The sequence below is a fragment of the Nanorana parkeri genome, unplaced genomic scaffold, assembly GCF_000935625.1.
Source record: "Nanorana parkeri isolate BGI_ZX_2015 unplaced genomic scaffold, ASM93562v1 scaffold1937, whole genome shotgun sequence".
Lineage (NCBI taxonomy): Eukaryota > Metazoa > Chordata > Amphibia > Anura > Dicroglossidae > Nanorana > Nanorana parkeri.
This window is the reverse complement of record NW_017308205.1, coordinates 65399-88066: the sequence shown is the minus strand read 5'-3', so window position 1 is coordinate 88066 and position 22668 is coordinate 65399. Positions and strand designations below refer to the sequence as shown.

Here is a 22668-nt window from a genome sequence, read left to right as displayed (position 1 = left end):
CAAGTCTCCAGTTTAGTAACAAGCAGTTAGGAGTGTACACCCCATAAAGAGGGCGGGGCCTGTGTCCTTCAATGAACGGAGAGAAAAGGATTTTACGGGGAGTACAAAAATCCTATTTTCTCTCCCGTTCATTGAAGGACACAGGCAACAGATCGTAGATCCTGAATGGTAGGGACGTCACCAAGCAGTAACACACTGAGGGATGGGCAACAACAAAACACCCAAAAGACCCCTCAAAGCGCCGCCTGCAACACTTTGCGCCCCAAACAAGCATCCATCGATGCTAACACGTCCACCTTGTAGAACTTAACAAAGATGTGAACAGAAGACCAAGTAACGGCCTTACAAACCTGAGAACAGAGGCCCCGTGGCGGAAATTTGCCAGACATAAGCGGAATCCCCCGAAGAGGTTCAAACGTGGATTCCTGCAACACTGAAAACACGAGATTCAGATCCCACTGAGCCAAAGGCGAGCGGACAGGGGGAGCAAAGCGCGACACCCCCTGAACAAAGGCGCGAACCAGAGCAATTGACGCCAAAGGCCGCTGGAAAAGCACCGCCAAGGCAGAGATTTGGCCCTTCACAGCACTCAAGGCCAGCCCCTGAGCCACCCCGCTCTGCAGGAATGCAAGGATTCTGCTGATGGAGAATAAACGCCGGGACAGGGCCCCAACCTCACACCAGGCAAAATAGGCCCTCCACGTGCGATGGTAAAGCTTTCTAGAAACCGCTTGCGATCTCTGAGCATAGTGGAAATAACCGCATCGGACAACCCCCGGTCCTTCAGGACCAGGCTCTCAACAGCCACGCCGTCAAAGCCAGCGACTGTAAAGAAGGACGGAACACAGGTCCCTGTAACAGAAGACCGGGGCGCAGAGGCAAACACCACGGGGCGTCCACCACCCGCTGAACCACGTCCGCGTACCACACCCTCCGAGGCCAGTCTGGGGCCACGAGGATGACGGTGACGCCCTCGGCCGTGATCCGACGCAGCAGCCGAGGCAACAGATACAGAGGGGGAAAGGTGAAAAGTAGACCGTAAGGACCCCAAGGAGCCACCAGGGCATCCACTGAACCGCCCAGGGATCCAGGACCCGGGCCACACACCTGTTCACCTTCCGGTTGAACCGAGACGCCAGAAGATCCACCTCCGGCGTCCCCCAGCGACTACACAGCTGCCGAAAAACCTCCGGGTGCAGAGACCACTCCCCCGGATCCACTGACGATCAAGGACCCTGCCCCAGCCCCAAAAGGCAGGCGTCCGTGGTGACCACCGTCCAGTGCACAGGAAGGAAAGACTTCCCCCCGCACCAGGACCGGGGATTGAAGCCACCACCGCAGGGAGGCCCTTGCCTCCCGAGAGATCCGAATCTCCCTGTCCAAGGACAGGGGGGACTTGTCCCACTGCACCAGGATGTTCCTTTGCAGGGTCCTGGTATGGTGTTTTGCGCAAAAGGCACCGCCTCGAAGGAGGCCACCATGAGACCCAGGACCTGCATGCAAACCCAAATGGGCGACCACTGGCGAGTCCTCAGTAGCCGGACCTTGGAACGGAGCTTCAGGAGCTTGTCCCGGGGAAGAAAGACCCGGGCCGCGACAGTGTCCAGAACCAAACCCAGATACTCCAGGCGAGGCGAAGGCACCAGGCAAGATTTTTGCAGGTTCAGAAGCTACCCGAACTCCTCCAAGGACCGCATCGTGACCCCCAGAGCTGTCACCATGGAAGAATGCGACTCTGCCCGCAGGAGCAGATCGTCCATGTACCCCACGATCGCAACCCACTGACAACGTAACAGCGCCAGAATCGGGGCCAGCACCTTGGTGAACACACATGGGGCCGACGCCAGCCCGAAGGGCAGCGCCACAAACTGAAAGTGGTCCTCCCCCACCGAGAAACGAAGAAATCGCTGATGAGACTCGCAAATGGGGACATGAAGGTATGCATCCCGGATATCGATGGAGGCCAGCAGATCCCCCTGACGGAGCCATGCCACCACAGACCGGATGGACTCCATCCGGAACCGACGGACCCGCACGAAGGTGTTCAAGCGTTTGAGGTCCAGGATGGGCCGCACCCCCTCTTTCTTGGGCACAGTAAACAGGTTTGAATAAAACCCTTTGAATCTTTCCGCGGAGAGAACAGGCACAATCACCCCCTGGGACCAAAGGTCCGCCACCGCGCGACGGAGATCCGCCAACCGCGAAGGGGATAGTTGCGTGTTGGATGGGAAGAAACGGTTGCCCGGACGGGACAGAAACTCGATCTTGTAGCCCGAAGAAACCAGCTCCCGGACCCAAGAGTCGGAGACGTGGGCCAGCCAAAAATCCGCGAAGAGCCGAAGGCGGCCCCCCACCCCGGAGCCCGACCTTCATGCGGACTGGGGCTTGCCGGCGGGTTTGGCAGACTTGGGCTGCCACGGACGCTTGGAGGAGTGGGACGAGGAGGGTTTGTCAAACCTACCGCCCTTGTCAGAGGGCGGGGGGCCGAAAAAAACATCTTGTGAGCGGAGAAAGTAGGCCCAGGCTTCCGGCGCTGCTCCGTCTTGCGCGCCTGGGGGAGGAAGGTACTCTTACCCCCCGTCAGATCCTTAATTATCTCATCCAAGGTGGAACCAAACGGACGGTTCCCAGTAAAAGGGCAGTTCCTGAAGAGCCTTCTTGGAAGCCTGGTCTACCGACCAGCACTTAAGCCAGAGCAAACGGTTGGCCGACCCATCTAAAAACGGCCCCAGGCTCTCCCAGTGTCCCAAGACCACCAGAGGAAGCCCCACCGAAGTCCCCGCCAGCCAGGGACCGAGCCGGAGCAGCTACAAGCTAGGGAGGGCGCCTGCCCACATCCAACATGGCAGCCGTGTAGCCGGCTGGAGGCCGCGATCAGACCAGGGCCTCGAGTAGTGGCCGCTGCCGCCGAACGATCGGCAGTAGCCGCGGATGTCTCTGCACACGCTGCAGCAGAACACCCCCCGTGTTCTCCTGCAGGTGGCGATATTACCCTACCATTCAGGATCTACGATCTGTTGCCTGTGTCCTTCAATGAACGGGAGAGAAATGTTTTTTTCCCCATTTGCAATATATATATATATATGGGATGCACCGATACTAGTATCGATATCGGTGCCGATTCCGAGTATTTGGGGAAGTACTCGTACTCGCCCAAATGCTCCGATGCCTAGCACGAGTACTTCCGGTATCAGGAAGCCGGGCAGCGCGTCATTACACGCTGCCCGGTTTCACGATTGACCGGAAGCTGGCCTCGTGAGGTAAGGTTACCTTAGTATGTGTAGCCTGTCATTCCCCCAGGGCCTCTCCAGCAAGAATGCGGCCTTCGTACGGTCTCTCATGACGAGCGCATGGAGCCGGCCTCCCGGCCAATCAGAAAGCAGGGTGTCGCGTCATTACACGGCGCCCGGCTTCCTGATTGGCCGGCTACCAGACGAAGGACGCGTTCTCGCTGGAGAGGCCCCGGGAAATGACAGGCTGCACATACTAAAAGGTAAGAGGGGACTTTTTTGTTAATCGGGAAGCCGAGTGGCGACTCTTTACACGCTGCCCGGTTAATCAGAAAGCCAGGTGGCGAGTCATTACACGCCACCTGGCTTCCTGAATGGGACTTCCGTTACTCGGTATCGGCGAGTACCGAAATTTAAAAAAATTGTATATAATATGTGTATGTACAAATGCATGAGGAAGATAGAAATTATGGTTAAACACATAGCAAAATTGCTTCAGTCCCCAGGAACAATTTTTTTTCTGAAGATGCGTCACTAGGGGATTAAATACTGTACTCTGAATCCTGGTGGTTGCATACATATATACCTTGTAAATATTATACCAGCAGTGTAGCAAGCACTGAGTTTACGGTGTTACAAAGGAAAACTCAGAATTTGGAACTGGCCAACCAAAAATGTCAAAATTGGCAATTATTTTCAGCGAAAAATTAAGTAACCAATAAAACTTACCTGCAAAAGTTGACATTATCCATAAGTAACCAGTCGCCAGACTGCAGAGCTTGAACCAACATTCCATCCACCCATTCAAAGGTCCCAGTACTCTGCCCCTCTACTGAATTGAGAAGCTCGTCCTTAAAGTGGTGTAAATGGTCCAAAATTGCAGCAAACTCTGAAATCAGTACCCAAGACAAACATGTCATTTGTTTTCAAGGAATACATGTTTTTTTATATTTTAATTTCCTCATCACATATACAACAGACTAGTTAAAAGTGAAATATCCCCCGCACTCTTGGATATTGGTAAAAAATCTTCAAATTATAAAAAGGTCCACAGATATAATGCATTTCTAGACTGAATAGACAGTTGCCTTACCTGACCATTTTTCCCATATTTTTTTGCCAGATAAAGTGAAAAGTTATTGTGTTGAGTGGCCGCTGAGCCTACTAGACAGTCTTAAAGGGGATTAAATGACTAGGCAGGATAAAAACAATTTGCCCTGGTCGCTATTGGTCCTTTGCTCATAAAACAGTCTTGCACTGCCTCCTAATCCCTCAGCTACCTCTCTACACATTTAGGATAAGTAAAATGCCTGCAGGCAATCCTCGGCCTGCTTCCTCAGACACTTCGATCAGAGCGGTCTCCGTAAAGCAATACAAGTAAAACAATAGCAACTGGCTAAAGATAAACATATACTTGCTAGGTTTCCCCATATGCAGTATAAATGCTGGCGACAAGAATCAATCTGTAAACTGGGCATGTTGGGTATCGTTTTACTCGTTGTAACCTCATCTTTTATATTTCATTTAAAAAATGGGTAATTTGTTGTGTTTTGGGGCATTTAATTAAATTTGTCACTAAATTTTGGGGTTTAATAAGGAGTTGCGCTAATATTGCGCAACATAAAAATTTTCAACTACCACCATTTTATTCTATAGGGTCTTGGCATTCAGAAAATATATAATGTTGGGGGGTTTTACGTCATTTTCAGGCCTAAAATGTGGAATATAAAATGGGTGCAAAAATTGAAAAAAGGGCCTCAGTCATGAAGGGGTTAAACCTATTCTTCCCTAGATAGGGGCTAGCAAGAATGCATGGCCAACTATGGCAAGTAAATGGAAAGATCAACATATTAAAGTTGAATAGTGTCAGGTCATTACCTTGGAATTACCTTGGGTAGAGCACATAATAGAGTGCATTGGCTGTATTTAGAGATATTAAAGCAACATTAAAAGTCTCTGGGTTTTTTTTCCACCATTCTAATTCTGCTTAAAGGACTTACCTTATGTGATGCGATCATCTTCCTTTCACTTGTTTCCAGCAGTACCTCCAGCACTGGTGCCGGTCTCTGATCCAGCGCAGACTGCCGTTTCTTCCTGTCCCACGTGCACGCTCATGGCTGCGTGCATTGACTTACAGTGCATCTCTGCTCCTCTCCCTACCAGTGATGTCCACTGCGCATGCGCCCGGACACATCCTCCTTCACGGCCGCTCGAGAAGCTACAGCTCTACAGTCGGGAGCGAGCGGTGGAGAGAGAGAGGCAAGTTTTCACTAGGGATGCACCGATACTGGTTATTCGGTATCAAGCACAGATACTGGTTTTTCGGTATTGAGCACCGATATTTTTTTTTCCGGTACTCGCCGAAACAGAGTATCGGTGCCTTGTGCAGTTTATCAGAAAGTTGGGCAGCGGTTTATGACTCGTCGCCTGACTTCCTGATTGCCTGTGAAGCAGATGTTTTAGCCAAAACAACGGCTTCAGAGGCTGCCTAACTTCCTGACCAATCAAGAAACCAGGCGGCGAGTCATGAGGTGACGTCTGACTTCCTGATTGGCTAGGAAGACTGCTTCACTTGTTCCTAGGCAGCCTGGCTTCCTAAGCAGTCAGGAAGTCGGGCGGCACGTCATGACCCACCTCCCGGCTTCCTGATTGGCTAGGAAGCTGGCTTGACTTGTTACTAGGCCGCCGGGCTTCCTGATTGGAAAGGAAGCCAGCTCCATGCTCACTCCACAATGATTTTGCATGCATCTACTGCTCGCTAGCAGTAGATCTATAAAAGAAAATAACTGAGACTTTAATGTCACTTTAAGCAATATTGCTATTCCAAGTAATAAGAAACCATTTTTCAGCCACTGCATATAACCTGTTTTTCAGTCAATTTGACCACACTCTTTCACTGCTGCTAGGTTCAGTGAGCAAAGGTGCCATTGGGTAAAAATAGTCATCGTTTCCAAATGATTGTAAAGCAACTTTTCCCAACCCATACAAAAATAGTATTTCATACCTGCTTTTGAAAAGGAGTTGAGTTTTCCATTCAGTCTCTGGATTTGCAGAAGTACAGACTCAAGTTTGTTAAGTAGTTCTGTAGTAATGCCCCTGCCTCCTTCTGCCACTGACTTGGGCTTATGACTGAGGTTCAGATGGCTCCAGGATCGTAATAAATTTTCCGCCTCATCTGGAGTGATGTCTGTAGCAAGGAGACTGTCTCTTACAAGGGTTGTGACGGCATTTCCTACCTTCTCTAGGAGCCGCTGCCATGGTCTGTTAATATCCGCCTAAAAAAGCAATTGGTATGAAAACTGTAAAATAAAAAACAACAGGCGTACTTGCTGCTCATACTATGACCATAAAACATTCAACTACAGAATTTGTATGCACCTGCTCATATCCACCAAGGAGCTCCGTAGTGTCCATAGCACTGTTCATGGCCATAACTTTCAGCTTGTTGCCTGTCAGGAGAGCCAGAAGCTGAATGAGGCTAGTTTTTCCCACAGCTGCAGAGCCCACAAGGATAACCATCCAGTTCATCTCTACGCATTTCATAACTGCTTCAAGTGATTGTAGAGAATGGTGAAGAAGAGACAGACTTCTATGTGGAGTAGAGGGACTCTCCGGGCAACGTGCAAGAAACGAATAGCCAACCTGAAACAAGGTTTACAATCATAAACACGTTGCATCCGATCAATTTTATGAATAAAAAATGTGACAAGCATATCAAACCGAAGCAAGCTCTTTAACACAACCCAAAGCCAGTTGGCCCTTATGACATACAGTAGATGGAGGTACAGTGTAAAAGCCAACAAAGCTATTTGCCAGTTAAATTATAATGAAATCCATCATCTAATCTTTACATATCTAATCTATAAATTATATAACGGGGATAGAAACTAAATCTAAACAAGTACTATAAAAATAAAAAAAAGCTGAAAACTATTACCATTTAAAAGGGGGCATGCTTGGAATAGGTTAGTATTAAAGCAGGCCTTTTGTGACCATTCACATCTCTCAGGGGAGGAAAATGCCTTTCCACAAGATCTCATGAGATTACAGATATTTTCTAGCAATGTTCTGCTGATGGCAAGGTAATCTCAGTGGGCATTGTGTTGGCAAACTGAAGCGATTTTCATTTTCAAAGCAGGAAGTGAATGCTCTGCAAGTGTAAGCATTTCAAAATCACAGCACTTTACACCTGACATGTCTATGTTATTATTAATCATCATACATAGAGGGATGCATTGATAGAATTTGATTTTTGAGTGTAAAGGTAAACTTTAAAATTTCAATATAATTGCATAATTTAAGGGGCTAACTTCACTGGGGGTCAATTCTCATCTAGAAGAAGAATAATAATGTGCAACATAAAAGTACCTGAACAGAGACTGAATAACCACTAACTTAAAACATAAGCTAAAACATACCACCAGTGTGAAAAGAAAAACATTAAAATTCTTAACCGTTAGTATATATTCAGATTACCTGCACAACCGGAGGTGTGATGTAAAACTGTCGAGTACCCACGTAAGGAACATGATCCTGTCCAAACACGCTCTTGAACACAGAAATTACCTAAATTAAAGAATAAGAGCATTAGAAAGTAATGTCTAAACACACTATTTCTGGATATTCCACCTGCTGGCTTAGAGAGCTAACAAAGTTGTGAGATTTACAGAGCCCTGTGCAGACAGCAGTCAGGCTGGTGCCTTCACTTTTTCCTACTGCAGATAGGCAATTATGCTTGAACACCTCTAAGCCCCCAGCCTTTCAGTCAATGAAAGAGCAGAAGACAAAACTGAGTCAACTCACAAATCTTGACAGTGTGTTCCTTTTCAGCACATGTACATGCAGCAGAACCTGATTGGCTCAGTAATAGCAAATCTTCCTCTCCCAGTCTGATTTAGTTTCTATTTAATACTGGGGTCTGATGTTCACGGCTAAGCTTTACCAACTACCATTCTAATGTTTTAGAAGAGTGCCCTTAGGTGTACTTGCTATATAGTGGAATGGCAGTGACAAAAAATAAGTGTTTCAGTAATACGAAGAAATAACGCTTCACACTTGCATGCAGACTAACCATTTGTTTGTCTTCTTTTGTTCTCATTCTATCTCCGTAGACCAGAAACACGTGCTGAGAAGGATTATAGTTTCCCGGTGACTGATCATGCAGCATAAGTTGACACCAACGGAACAGATCTCTCAAGTTAAACTCCCATGGTCCTCCTTTTTGACCCCATTTTCTCTGAGTCATTACTTCCAGGTCAACCTATAAAAGAGATTAACATTGCAGTCAATTTGGTCCAAACAAAATTATTGCTGCAACTATTCACACATTTGTTTTTGACATGTGCCCACTGCATTTCTATTGTTTTAATATTCTCCACCATTTATGAAACAATACTTCTATGTCCACTTATATCTGCTCCAGTACTCTTCCATTTCTGTACTGGTTTTCCTAAAAATTCCAAAATAAAAACGTCTGAAAACTATAATAAAAACTGTAAATGTGATTTCCATGTGTGGAAATCTATTTCTAATCTTTTAATCTAACCACATTTGTGATTTAACCTCCATTAAAAAGAAACCTTCACTCTGGCCATCCATTAAGCTTTTCACTGCCAGAGTTTGTTGGTTTTGGAGGGGGGGTTCTTCATATTTTGCACATGTTAAAATGCAAATTATAGGCCTATTTTCTGAAAGCAGAGACCCTGTTGAACAAGATGGTGCAGCCGCAAAAATTTTTGTGTCACACAATACTTGTGTTACTGTTTATTGCAGCTATATTTCATTTTTTTTTTTAAAAACAACAACAAAAACTAGCCATAGAAAAAAAAACAACTCAAAATTAACTTAAGTGCAGAGAAACAGTATAAAACTCTAACATGTATTTAAAATTGTCCACTTGCATCCAACTGCAAAATGTTAAACGCCTTTTCAGCTACATGAGGGCAGTGGGCTTTCATAAAAAGCGTGTTTATTTTGTTCATATTTTTTTTTTTAATGAAGTGCTGAGAGACAAGTGCCTTATTCTTCACAGGGTAGATTAGCGAACGTATGTTCACTCATCTCCAGCTTCTCTTCATCCTGACACCCACCAAAGTCCCGGGCACCCAGGAGGGACAGGTGAGCCTGAGAGGAAGGAAGGAATTTTCTGCAGCACACAGTAGTTCAACAACTGTTAATCATTTCTACTACCTAGCCAGCAACAGGGAGCAAAAACAATATCTCCCAGCTGCTACTGTTTACATGCTAGCACTGCCATGGTATTTACTTCTGAGGCAGAAAAGGGTTAACAAGTTATGAATTTTAAAAGGAACAAAGTAACAAGTAGATAGAAAGTCACATCAAGCAGAAGGATGTTATAACAATAACTGTTATCCAGTTTCCACAAGAAAAACCCTTACCAATTTAGCTTACTATACCTGGTTGTTGAAAGAAACCATTTTAGAAACAATAGCTTCACCCAAGGTGGGAAATAGTGCATTGGCTATAAATTCCATATCACATGGTGAAAGTTGATCCACAAACACCTAAAGAGACACAATTTTTATCATGAAAAGACTATTAGTACATTTTCCTTTGCTTGTTTTTTTTACATGTTAAAATAATTTTAAAAGAACTGTATTTTTAATCTATAGCTTTGATTAAAATACCTAATGATATTGCCCTAAAGGAACTTGTTCAAGCACCTCCTATTATAGACAATGCTCTGTTCCTGTCTCCCTATTGTGCACTTGTGTTGTCACCCTGCCACAAGGGATTCTCACAAGCAGGCATGTCCACACAAGCAGCGTCCACTGTTGTCACCAACAGGAACCTCGCCCTAAGAAATGATGTGCAGCAGTTGTTGACGTGCATGCATGTCAGGAAGTGGCTGCAAGGGGGCCAGCAGTGCTGATATGCACAAAAAGAAAAAAGGATAAAAACGTGTGCCGATCAGTTAGAGATTTTTGTGTACTTCAATGCTTTCACATGCACTATATTGCCAAAAGTATTGGGACACCTGCCTTTACATGCACATGAACTTCAATGGCACCCCAGTCTTAGTCCGTAGGGTTCAATATTGAGTTGGCCCACCCTTTGCAGCTATAACCGCTTCAACTCATCTGGGAAGGCTGTCCACAAGGTTTAGAAGTGTGTCTATGGGAATGTTTGACCATTCTTCCAGAAGCCCATTTGTGAGGTCAGGTACTGATGTTGGACCAGAAGGCCTGGCTCGCAGTCTCCGCTCTAATTCATCCCAAAGGTGTTCTATCGGGTTGAGGTCAGGACTCTGTGCAGGCCAGTCAAGTTCCTCCACCCCAAATTCACTCATCCATGTCTTTATGGACCTTGCTTTGTGCACTGGTGCGCAGTCATGTTGGAACAGGAAGGGGCCATTCCCAAACTGTTTCCACCAAGATGGGAGCATGAAATTGTTCAAAATGTCTCGGTATGCTGATGCCTTAAGAGTTCCCTTCACTGGAACTAAGGGGTCAAGCCCAACCCCTGAAAAACAACCCCACACCATAATCCTAGCTTCACCCAAGGTGGGAAATAGTGCATTGGCTATAAATTCCATATCACATGGTGAAAGTTGATCCACAAACACCTAAAGAGACACAATTTTTATCATGAAAAGACTATTAGTACATTTTCCTTTGCTTGTTTTTTTTACATGTTAAAATAATTTTAAAAGAACTGTATTTTTAATCTATAGCTTTGATTAAAATACCTAATGATATTGCCCTAAAGGAACTTGTTCAAGCACCTCCTATTATAGACAATGCTCTGTTCCTGTCTCCCTATTGTGCACTTGTGTTGTCACCCTGCCACAAGGGATTCTCACAAGCAGGCATGTCCACACAAGCAGCGTCCACTGTTGTCACCAACAGGAACCTCGCCCTAAGAAATGATGTGCAGCAGTTGTTGACGTGCATGCATGTCAGGAAGTGGCTGCAAGGGGGCCAGCAGTGCTGATATGCACAAAAAGAAAAAAGGATAAAAACGTGTGCCGATCAGTTGGAGATTTATGTGTACTTCAATGCTTTCACATGCACTATATTGCCAAAAGTATTGGGACACCTGCCTTTACATGCACATGAACTTCAATGGCACCCCAGTCTTAGTCCGTAGGGTTCAATATTGAGTTGGCCCACCCTTTGCAGCTATAACCGCTTCAACTCATCTGGGAAGGCTGTCCACAAGGTTTAGAAGTGTGTCTATGGGAATGTTTGACCATTCTTCCAGAAGCCCATTTGTGAGGTCAGGTACTGATGTTGGACCAGAAGGCCTGGCTCGCAGTCTCCGCTCTAATTCATCCCAAAGGTGTTCTATCGGGTTGAGGTCAGGACTCTGTGCAGGCCAGTCAAGTTCCTCCACCCCAAATTCACTCATCCATGTCTTTATGGACCTTGCTTTGTGCACTGGTGCGCAGTCATGTTGGAACAGGAAGGGGCCATTCCCAAACTGTTTCCACCAAGATGGGAGCATGAAATTGTTCAAAATGTCTCGGTATGCTGATGCCTTAAGAGTTCCCTTCACTGGAACTAAGGGGTCAAGCCCAACCCCTGAAAAACAACCCCACACCATAATCCCCCCTCCACCAAACTTGAAGGTCTGTAGCTATTGACTCTGCAGACAGTTGGTGACTTCTGCGCACTGTGCACTTCAGCATGCGCTGACCCCGCACTGTCATTTTACTGGCCTACCACTTTGTGGCAGAGTTGCTGCTGTTTTTTTCAGTTGCTTCCACTTTGTTATAATATCACTAAAGGTGCCCATACACCTTACGATCGGACTAAACTTTCCATCCGATGATCGAATAGTCGTACGATTTTCGTACGGCAGCCCCATCCTGCCCCGATGATCGCAAGACTAATTTAGCCGTAATTAACGAAAAGCAGCTGGACGAAATGCGGTAATTGATTTGCCGTATTTTCGTTAGCGCAAGCGCAGTGTAGATCGTACGACTTTTGACGGACGGAAACGCCAGCAACCTTACAACAATCGTACGATCTAGCAAAGTTTTCAAACATGCTTGACCGTCAAAAGTCGTACGATTGTACAGTACTGTCGGTCGGACACTGCAATGCACACATACGATCGGCCAAAAAGTCGATCGCATATGAAAATCGTACGATAATCGCAAGGTGTATGGGCACCTTAACAGTTGACTGTGGAATATTTATTAGCAAGGAAATTTCACGGATGGACTTATTACATGGGTGGCAACCTATCGTGGTACCACGCTTGTATTCACTGAGCTTCTGAGAGCGACCCATTCTTTGACAAATGTTTGTATAAGTGTCTGCATGCCGAGGTGCTTGATTTTATACAACTGTGGCCATGGAGGTGATTGGAACACCTGAATCCAATGAATTGGAGGGGTGTCCCAATACTTTTGGCAATATAGTGTGTACTAACCAGCAGTACCTAAGTAATGCATGTTGCAGTTAATATGCCAAGCAATTGTCCATTGAGGATGAATGGCTTGGCACCAAACGGTTAGAAAAGCCCTAGAGATTATTGGAACTAGAGATCCAGTCTAAAAAAAATGTAAATCTTGAACTAAAAGAAAGTCACACAAACAATTTTTGGAAGGAATAAAGATTTCATAGACTGAAATAGGCCATCAAATATGATCACATAAAACTGTGTACTCTAGATCTATAGCTGAATAGCAGCCCATTAAGCTAGTTCTGCAACTTCAAGCATGAAAGCTGCATTTTAGGATAGAAGGCTTAGAAAGCACTAACCTGTGTAAACCTGTTAAGAAAAGATCGTGGGAGTCCTTTTCGACCACCACCTTGCCGGAAGGGGTTCTGACAACCAAAGATCTTTGTCTTCTCTTGTTGTACTTGAAATGTCATGCCTAGTTCTGGTATGTATACCTCAGACCGATGGTCAAAGCAAGCATTCAATCCTTCCAGTACCGACTGAGAGGCAAGATTGAGCTGCGTGAAATAAAAGAAACAGAAAACAGGTTCTAAGGCCAAATCATTTTAGGAGATAGAAATGACTCACTTAGCAATTCTTCAAAAAAAGTAAAATAAAAAAGCATATGTAAAAGAAGATCACGCTTACATCATTTTAATTCCATGAAAACGAAAAGGAAAGCAGAGAAAAAGTCACAAGAAAACATCACCGAATCTAGCAGTCACTTCAGCATTTCAAAAGAGGACAATGAAAGTCATACATCTTACTAAATGCAAGCAAGGACAATGAAAGTCTCAAAAAGTAACATTAATTAAGGAAATAAAGGTGAAGAGGGCACTTACTTCATCTAATAAAATCCAGTGTCCAGCTTTTAAGGCTGACAGAAAAGGGCCATCTCGCCAAGCAAACTCACCACCTTTGCCCCCTTCAATTGGTAAGTCAGTGCCAAACAAATCGGTCACATCCTTAGCAGCAGAGCAATGTGAAAAAAAATAAATGCAGCATTAGCAGGAGAAAGCAGGTAATCTCTTTTTAATGACTGATACTAGAAGAAAAGTTATTTGCTTACAAGAATACATTTAAAAAATTTGAAAGCAAAAAAAAAAAAAAAAAAAAAAAAAAAAAAAAAGGAGAAAAAAACCTGTGTGTGTTTTCGTTTCATAAAATGTGCATGTCAACTAACTAGTGAAAACAAGTTAGAGAACTATGGGGTCAGTGTTTTTCCCCATAGTTCTCCTTAGGGTAACGGGAGGACACAAACTAGCGTCCTCCCGTCACCTTAAGCTCAGTATACCGCGAGCTACAGCGGTATACTGAGACGACGCAGCCGAGCAGATCCCGACTTAAGACGTCGGGATCCGCCCAGCTGCGTGAGTGACAGCTGGCTCTGCCTATCTAGAGGCAGAGCCAGCTGTACCCGCCCCCGTCCGTTCCGCCAGTCAGCGCTGGCAGATCGGAGCGGGGAGAGGGGAATCCAGCCCCTCCCCGTCACGGCAGAGCCGTGACAGGATCGAGAGGTGAGCGAACCCGGTATGTGTTCGCTCATCTCCAGATCTACTGAGTCGACCTGTGACAGTCTCATTGTCACAGGTCGGCTAGAACTATGAGGCGAGTGAAAAGCACACCTGAGGGGCGTGCTTGCGATGACCGCAATGCCGAACGGGCAGTCCGGCTTTTATCTTAGGAACATGCTCGGCGGGTTTTCGAACATGTTCGTAAGATAAAAGTTGTGCGACCTAACAGTAGTAGAGGTCGCACAGCTTCCACACACCGTACGATCATCGTACCATCGCGGGATTTCCCGCGATTATCGTACGATTATCGCAAGGTGTGTGGCACCTTAAGACTCCTTTACCAGCACCATGTGACAGTGCTGGAACAATCATGAGGCACCAGCACTGTCACATGAGGAGGGAGCGAGTCAAATGCTCTCCCATACCTGGAAGTGTTGGGTATTTCCCTACGCTCCCCGAGCCTGAACAGAGCCACAAGAAAGTAAAGCAATGAGGCCTCATAATCTGAGCCGACCTGTGACAATGAAACTGTCACGGGTCGACTTAGTAGATCGGGAAGTGAGCGAACACATAGTCGCTCGCTCACTTCTCGATCTATCCCTGCAGAGAGCTGTGACTGTCACTCACGGCTCCCTGCAGGGATTCCCCCTTTCCGATCCTCCAGAGCTGACTGGCGAAACAGACGGGGGTGGGCATAGCTGGCTCTGCCTCTGGATTGGCAGAGCCAGCTGTCAATCCCGCAGCAGTGTGGATCAAGACAGTATTGTCAGGATCCGTCCCGGCTGCGGCGACTCAGTATACCGTGAGCTGTAGCTCGCTGTATACTTTAGCTTTGGGTCACGGGAGAACTCTAGTTTGTGTTCTCCCGTGACCCTTAGGAGAACTATGGAGAAAAGTCCTGACCCCATAGTTCTCCTTTAATATTATTGTAATGTATTGATTAATTTAACTAGTTTGGCACTCTGTGGAGGTGGGGTTTCGATTGCAGGACTGGGGGCATACAGCACCGACTCTTGACTGAGGCAGGACGGATGTATGTATTTAGGGACAGAGCCTGACAAATGCATCCATCTCTTCATTGCTCATCGCCCTTTCTCTCCTCCAGTATGCTGGTGCTGGGTGTGGAGGGAGAAGAGGGGGGGGATCTGGGAATATGAGGCTGGCATCCCAACCCTTTTTGGGTGGAACTGTGGACGGTCCTCGGACTCCATTCTGCACTGGCATAAGTATTGAGGAGCAGTCACATGCTCATAGGACCGCCATGACATTACACGTCACAATCATGAAGCGGTCCCCCAGGTAGTGGGGGGGTATATGGACAGGCAACACCAGCACTGTCAAACCGCCAGCCAGAAGGAGAGACAAGTGGAAGGGCAGAATAGTACATGCTAGCCGATCCATTCAGCAATTTATAACAGTAGGAGGGAACTATTCGACACTAATTTTCCGGCGAATTTTCATCGTTTTGGTGAGGAGATGTTTATGCCTCAGTTGGACGTGTTGCATTTTGTTTTTTCTCCTCTGTGCCAACATTGCGGGGCAGTAGCTCTATATACAAATAAACCCCACTGCTTTATAAATGATTCTATTTATTCTTTGCATACCCTTACAGGATATACAAAGAGAAACGAAGTCCCACACGGATCTCTGCAAAATTGAAAACGCAAATGGAACACAGGAATGAACAGTAAATCTCAAGAAAAGATGGCTTCAAATGGGGTTTCTTGAGTTAAAGTCATTGTTTGAACATTTAACAGTAATGTGACTCATGCATTGTTTTTATGTATGATCTTTAATCTTAATAAATTATGTAATTTTTGTTGAAACTACTTTGGTGATACCTAAAACCCCCCATTAACGATAGTTGAAAATATTGGGAGGATTAACTGAGGGGTGTATCAAATTGCCCCTATATACCAGTCAACACTATTTGTAAATAATTTGGCAGGAACTTGGGATTTCCTGCAATAGGAATTCCAAATCTTCTCTTTAGAAGCAGCAGCTGTCACCTGTTCACCTTAATGATCGGGTGGCAGCTGCTGCATTTGAAAGCAGCATAATTCCAAATCAGACCTTCTTGGTGCAGGTGTGAATGAAGGCTACACGTACAGTGAAAGTTGGTCTTTTTGATCAGAATTTAATTACATGTGGTGTTATCAGCGTTGTGCCGCTTTCAAATCAAACCGCTGTCACCCAATTAACTTGAACTGGTGACATCTGCCACTTGTAAACGGGAGATCTGGAAATCCTGCTGCAGGAAATCTCAACTTCCTGCCACAGGAATTCCAAATTGTACCTACATGGTAGGTGTAAATGAGGGCTTAGTAAGGATTTAACAAAGAAACTAGAAAAGTACCGTTTGTTCAGAAAGGTTAATTCGCACAAGTTGGTTCCCAGATACTTTGGCCAACGCAGATACAAGACTAGTCTTGCCAACACCTGGTGACCCCTCCAACAGAATGGGCTTCTGCAGCTGCAGGGCTCGCAATAGTCTCTGCGCATTCATTGAAGTAGTTTGTGAATTAAGTGCATAATTACTCAAATCTTCTCCTTCAAAAATAGGACCTGGAAAATTAACAAACAAAAACCCACACTTTAACATTTTAAAAATTGTGTTCCAACACTTGTTTATAGTTGTCCACAAAACAGTTGAAATCTAACCGAGAGCAATGGGTAGAGAAGTGATTGTCAACTTGAAAATTATAGAGGGCCTTATGTGTAGATCATTTTCATGCAATAAAGGCAGCTCAGTGAAAAAGAATGCACTGTAACATATTCAATGCACAAAAGTTTTGATTCTGCTGTATTTAAGTACACTGCAGAGAAAGTAGGAACAAGATAAGCCCCAGCATAGTAGTCTTTAATCGTAATAATAATTCCCAACATAGGTCTCAGTGGTCAAGTGAAAACTTTAGTACTAATCCCCGTCTAGCAAACCCTACACAGCCCAATGATGCCTGTCAAATCAGCTACGTAGTTCGAAGCCATTAATATTTGTATGTCTGAAGGAGATATAAATCACCGGAACACACTACCAAAGGCTTATAATATAAATACAGCAATTGTTTGTATTGAAATGAACAAAACCGGCTGCTTACCTCGAGGGATATAAAAAGGATGGATTCCAAAAGAGTCCCCCAACCAACTAATCTTACGTTCCTTGGACTCATACATGTGAAGCTCTGACAACACATCTTCGGTAATCTCCATGACAGTAGTAAGCTTTTCTTGCAAAAAGTGCATACACTTTTGTCGGGCTGATACAGCAGTCTCAGCAGAGCAAAACGTAGAACCTGCACAAAATGAGGAAATACTAAGACCCTGTACATTGAAACAAAACTACTAAATCTTATTCAAACCAGAGATAGTGTCAACTGCTTTACACTTGGAATTACACTTGAAATTAAACCATCCTACAGCAAAAAGTGCCAGAGCAAGGCATTTTGCTTAAATAGTTAAAGCGTTAAAGCTAAATGCAACTTTAATAATTGGACTATTGCTTTATAAACTGAGAAAGCTGTATGTACAGGTAAGTACTATTAGTTTTGAATAGAGGAGAACTGCAGTTGGAGAACTGCAATGTGCATAACACAATCTTGTTACTTTATTTGATTCACATTAACTTATTACTCTGAAGGTTTTCATTGTTTTATAATGAATTATTTATATGCCAATTTCATTAGTGCTTTTCATTATATACAAGTCTGTAGTCATGTTACATTTGGAATTGTTTAGACCACTGAACACACACAGAGATAGCCTTGATTACGTGCGGCACCCGGGAGGAGGACAACACAGCATCACGCTCCATGAGCAGGGTATTATAACACTTCACCTGCTATTTGCTTGCTGTTGATCGCTTGGTTGCTGTGGTGTGCTCCTTTGACGCGACCCTCCTGCTTGGAAGTCTATGCCTGACAAATCCTTTTTATGAACCGGAATTGAATAGAACAGCTGGTTCCCCATCTATTTTCTTATACCTCCTCTGCCTCAGATTAGCTGCTCTAGGAATCCTAACATGATATACATTTTCTTGTTCCCCTGAAGAAGCCCCGATGGGCGAAACGTGTTCGTGTTGGGACATCTATATGTAATACTATATGTGTAGCCTTGGAAGCGAATCGTTTGACCCAGAATTGTGTAGCATCGCTACCATGTGGTGAATGTATTAATATAGGTTTTATCCCACTTTTAAATCATGTTAATGATGATTTGCGGTTCCGAAACGGTTCTCGGTTCGCTATCCTTTTGAGGATTTTGTGTCTAAGTGGTCTTCGCCACCGGTGGTAGACCCGCCGGTCTCTCATTTAAACAAGGCCACGGTTATCCCGGTGGAGGATTCTCCGTTCTTTATGGATCCTTCCGATAGGAAGACTGAGGCGCTTTTGCGGTCCCTGTACTCTGTCTCCGGAGCTCTCATGCGTCCGGTCTTGGCTTCGGCTTTGATCTCTCGACTCTGAGTGGGCTACAATGTTACATCAGGGTCTTGCGGAGGAGAACGTCTCCCCCGCCTTTGTGGAATTGGCGGACCAGTTGGTGCTGGGCCTGCGTTATGTCTGTGATTCGGCTTTGGATGCGGCGCCCTTGGTGTCCAGGGTGTCGATGTCAGCGGTGACGCCCTGGCTTCAGTGCTGGTCGGCAGACCAGGCTTCCAAGTAGGCTCTTCACTGCCCATTCTGCTAGGGCTGTTGGGGCTTCCTGGGCTTTCCACCACGGGGCCTCTGTTTCTCAGGTTTGTAAGGCCGCTACTTGGTCTTCTGTTCACACCTTTGTTAAGTTCTACAAGGTGGACGTGTTAGCATTGACAGATGCTGGTTTGGGGCGCAAAGTGTTGCAGGCGGCGCTTTGAGGGGTCTTTTGGGTGTTTTATTGTTGCCCATCCCTCAGCGTGTTACTGCTTGGTGACGTCCCTACCATTCAGGATCTACGATCTGTTGCCTGTGTCCTTCAATGAACGGGAGAGAAAATAGGATTTTTGTACTCACCGTAAAATCCTTCTCTCCGTTCATTGAAGGACACAGGCCCCGCCCTCTTTATGGGGTGTACACTCCAAACTGATTGTTACTAAACTGGAGACTTGTCAGCATGTGGGGGGTTTGGCCACCGGCAGGGGCCGCCCCTAGGCTGTAATTGGTCTTTAGTTTTGTGCCTAGCATCCTTCTCCTGCAGGTGGCGATATTACCCTACCATTCAGGATCTACGATCTGTTGCCTGTGTCCTTCAATGAACGGAGAGAAAAGGATTTTACGGTGAGTACAAAAATCCTATTTTCCCTCTGGGTAGTGGCACACCCCAGAGAGTGGAAATATTTTCTTCTTCCTCTATATATAGCCTTTATTATGTTTTTCATGTCCTACATTCTTCTAGGCAGAAAAGATTTGTTCAGGAGTCTATTAACAGTGCAAACCATGCAACACTCACCTGATCCTAAGCCATCAATGTACACAAGACATGCTGCATGTATAAAAGCCAAAACAGCATTAAGAGTTGTTCCAATGTCTTCTTTAACTGATGTATCATCTGCCGTAACATTGATAAAATTCACCCAGGAAAGTACGTCTCGGATACTGAGTATACAACGACGACCAAAATCTTGGCTGATCAACCATTCAATAAAGTCCATGATCAGTTCAGCTATTCCACCATCTAAAATAAAATCAGCAGTTTACAGATCTTTATTATTAAGAAATTGGTTATCGTAACATTAAAAAAAAAAAAAAAAATCACATCTTAAGTACACAATCTCTCTCAGTCAACTATATGCAATGATCATTTCAAACTTTTATCACATTTTAAAACCCTACACACTACCGGCACAGCTTATATAGTCGGTATATTACAATAGTTTAGATAATACCAATCTAAAATAATTTACCTACGTTTTTTTATACAGCCGGGGACCGTACAAAACAAGTGCACAAATTTTAAAAGTACAATTATTCTAGTTTGTATGTGTACTTGCACTACTCACCTTGTTGTTCGGTAGCAAAGAAATACATACAGTACAGGTGTAATCAACTACAACACTATTCAATTTTAAAATCATCCTAAAACATTTAGTTAGGAAATTTACCGTTGCCTTCTATAGAGTCGAGACATATTCTAGGATTTAGATTGTGTTTAATGACTTCTAAAAGATCTTGCCGCTTATTACTCTGTGGGCACCAAATCTCCGTAAACCTGTTGCGCAGGGCAGGAGAGAGCTGTGAAAACAAAGCAGCTAATTTAGACATACATTGTAACCATTAAAAAAACAAAAAAACTTAAAAATTATACTATAATCCCAAAATGAAAATCACAGACCTCACAAGGCTTACAACACAAAAATGATTTGCTTTATTAAAACATATCTCCAGTCTAAACGTTATTGGCATAAAAGGAAAGCTAGTTCTATTTCAAAATATAGCCTACTAACTACTATGGTTTCTGAAGCCACAAGGTCTCACAATTTACAAATTAGCACACACAGAATCATTTGATGTCTGTACTCCCTCTGTTTAAGATCACTGGGAGCTAGTGGGAGGCCTGCTCTGTCTGCCTGCCATGACAACTGGCAGCTTTGACCTGGATAAGCGGGTGAGTAGCCAAACAATTTTTTTCTTCAGTATATGTATGACTGTGCAGGCATGAGAACAAACTTTTCATTTGAACACACAAAGTTGTGTCTAGAAATATTGGGGTTATGCAATTAATCTAGATGTAAATACTGAGCTGTGGAAAAAAATTATTCAAACAGATACCTCTTTCTTGCCAAAGTCACCACCAGGGTTCATTGTAGCCAGAATTCGGAACTTAAGCCCAGCTGTTAAGAACTCAACATCACTATCATCGTCTTCACTTCCCTTTTCAGCCAGAACCAATGTTTTCTCAACTTCAAGAACACTGGAATAGAAAGACTTAAAGATCAATTGTTATTGCAACAAGTAATTTATTATTAAAAAATGTACTCTGTTTTAAATATTAGATTTCTATGAACATTCCACCTTTAAAAGGATTCAACAGCTAGCTATACTGCAGGGTTGAAGCAAATGCACTGAACCATTGCCCAGTCAGCACACTGCTGTACCCACTTTGAAAGTGCTCGTGAAGTCAGCAGTAAGGATCAAAGGCAAATGGGCTCCTGAACAACCAGGTGACCCATCTATACACCTGATGTCTCAGACAGTTACCACTTGCAAGAGAAGATTTAGCATAAGAGCAGGAAGACCCAAGTAGGTATTCTTACTCTGCAGTGCTGCTTGAGCTGCCATGACCCCAACCTTCAACTTCAGTTACAATAGAGCAGGAAGAAAACCTGTACCCTTCCTCTAGAGCAGGGGTCTCAAACTCAATTCCCTTGAGGGCCACTCGACAAAATGTTTTCTCCCATGGGGGCCGCTCGCCAAATTTCAAATTTTAAAAAGGAGCACTATGAGGTGAGTGATTTTCACTAAGCCTCATAGTTCGAGCCGACGTGTGACAATGAAACTGTCACACGTCGACTCAATAGATCGAGAAGTGAGCGGACTCATTAGATCGAGAAGTGAGCGAACGCAGACCGTCGCTCACTCACTTCTCTACTGTCACGGCTCCCTGCAGGGATCCCCTCCGATCTGAACGGACGGGGGAGGGGGCGGGTACAGCTGGCTCTGTCTCTAGATAGGCAGAGCCAGCTGTCATTCACGCAGCTGGGGGGATCTCAACAGTAATGTCAGGATCCGTCCCGGCAGCGGCGGTCTCAGTATACCACGAGCTGTAGCTTCCGGTATACTGAGCTTTGGGTCATGGGAGGACGCTAGCTTATGTCCTCCCGTGACCCGGAGAACTATGGGGAAAAGCACTTACCCCATAGTTCTCCTTTAAAATAAAATGTAACTATATGCGATATGGTACTACAGACCCCAATACACACAATAAGGCCCCATTCATATCTGTAGGTTTAGGTGCAATTAGGGATTCGTGCGTCAGAAACTTGCATTTTCCTGCAGCAGCAATCCCTAATCTGATGTTTACACGCAGCCGCTGTCACCCATTCAAGTAATCAGCTGACAGCAGTTGCATGTAAATGCCTGCACACCGCATGTAATCATATGTGATATTACATGCGGTTAGAAAACACTCTCCCTGGATACACAATCATTGCGTCCAGGGAGAGTGATTGATTCCTAACCGAATGTAATATCACATGTTACATGCGGTGTGCAGGCATTTACATGCAACTGCTGTCACCTGATCATTAACTTGAATAGGTGACAGCTGCCGCTTTTAAAAGCCAGATTAGGGATTTCTGATGCAGGAAACGCATGTTCCTGATGCAGGAATCCCTAATTGCACCTAAAGATACAGGTGTGAATGGAGCCTAATACACTTATACTCTTTCTACCCCCGCCTTCCCATTAAAACAAAAACCTATCCCTGCACATAAAATACTACACCCACCATACACATGAAAGAAATACACACACACACACACACACACACTAAATTTATATACATCTATATATCTATAGATATATATCTATATATACACAAGA

General features: G+C 44.7%; 1 protein-coding gene across 1 annotated transcript in view; it reads right to left on the bottom strand.

Moving 5' to 3' along the window:
- The window catches only part of MDN1 (midasin AAA ATPase 1), a 148956-nt gene that overhangs the window by 65946 nt on the left and 60342 nt on the right, over positions 1-22668 (bottom strand). Inside the window, exons 32-44 of the mRNA XM_018572096.1 lie at positions 20896-21037; positions 20229-20358; positions 19577-19801; positions 17254-17448; positions 16512-16720; positions 13484-13606; positions 12962-13159; positions 9647-9754; positions 8302-8490; positions 7707-7796; positions 6609-6872; positions 6235-6505; positions 3960-4119 (exon numbers count right to left, since the gene is read on the bottom strand). Of these exons, the coding sequence (XP_018427598.1) occupies positions 3960-4119; positions 6235-6505; positions 6609-6872; positions 7707-7796; positions 8302-8490; positions 9647-9754; positions 12962-13159; positions 13484-13606; positions 16512-16720; positions 17254-17448; positions 19577-19801; positions 20229-20358; positions 20896-21037 (2304 nt within the window). The remainder of the gene's footprint in view (positions 1-3959; positions 4120-6234; positions 6506-6608; positions 6873-7706; positions 7797-8301; positions 8491-9646; positions 9755-12961; positions 13160-13483; positions 13607-16511; positions 16721-17253; positions 17449-19576; positions 19802-20228; positions 20359-20895; positions 21038-22668) is intronic.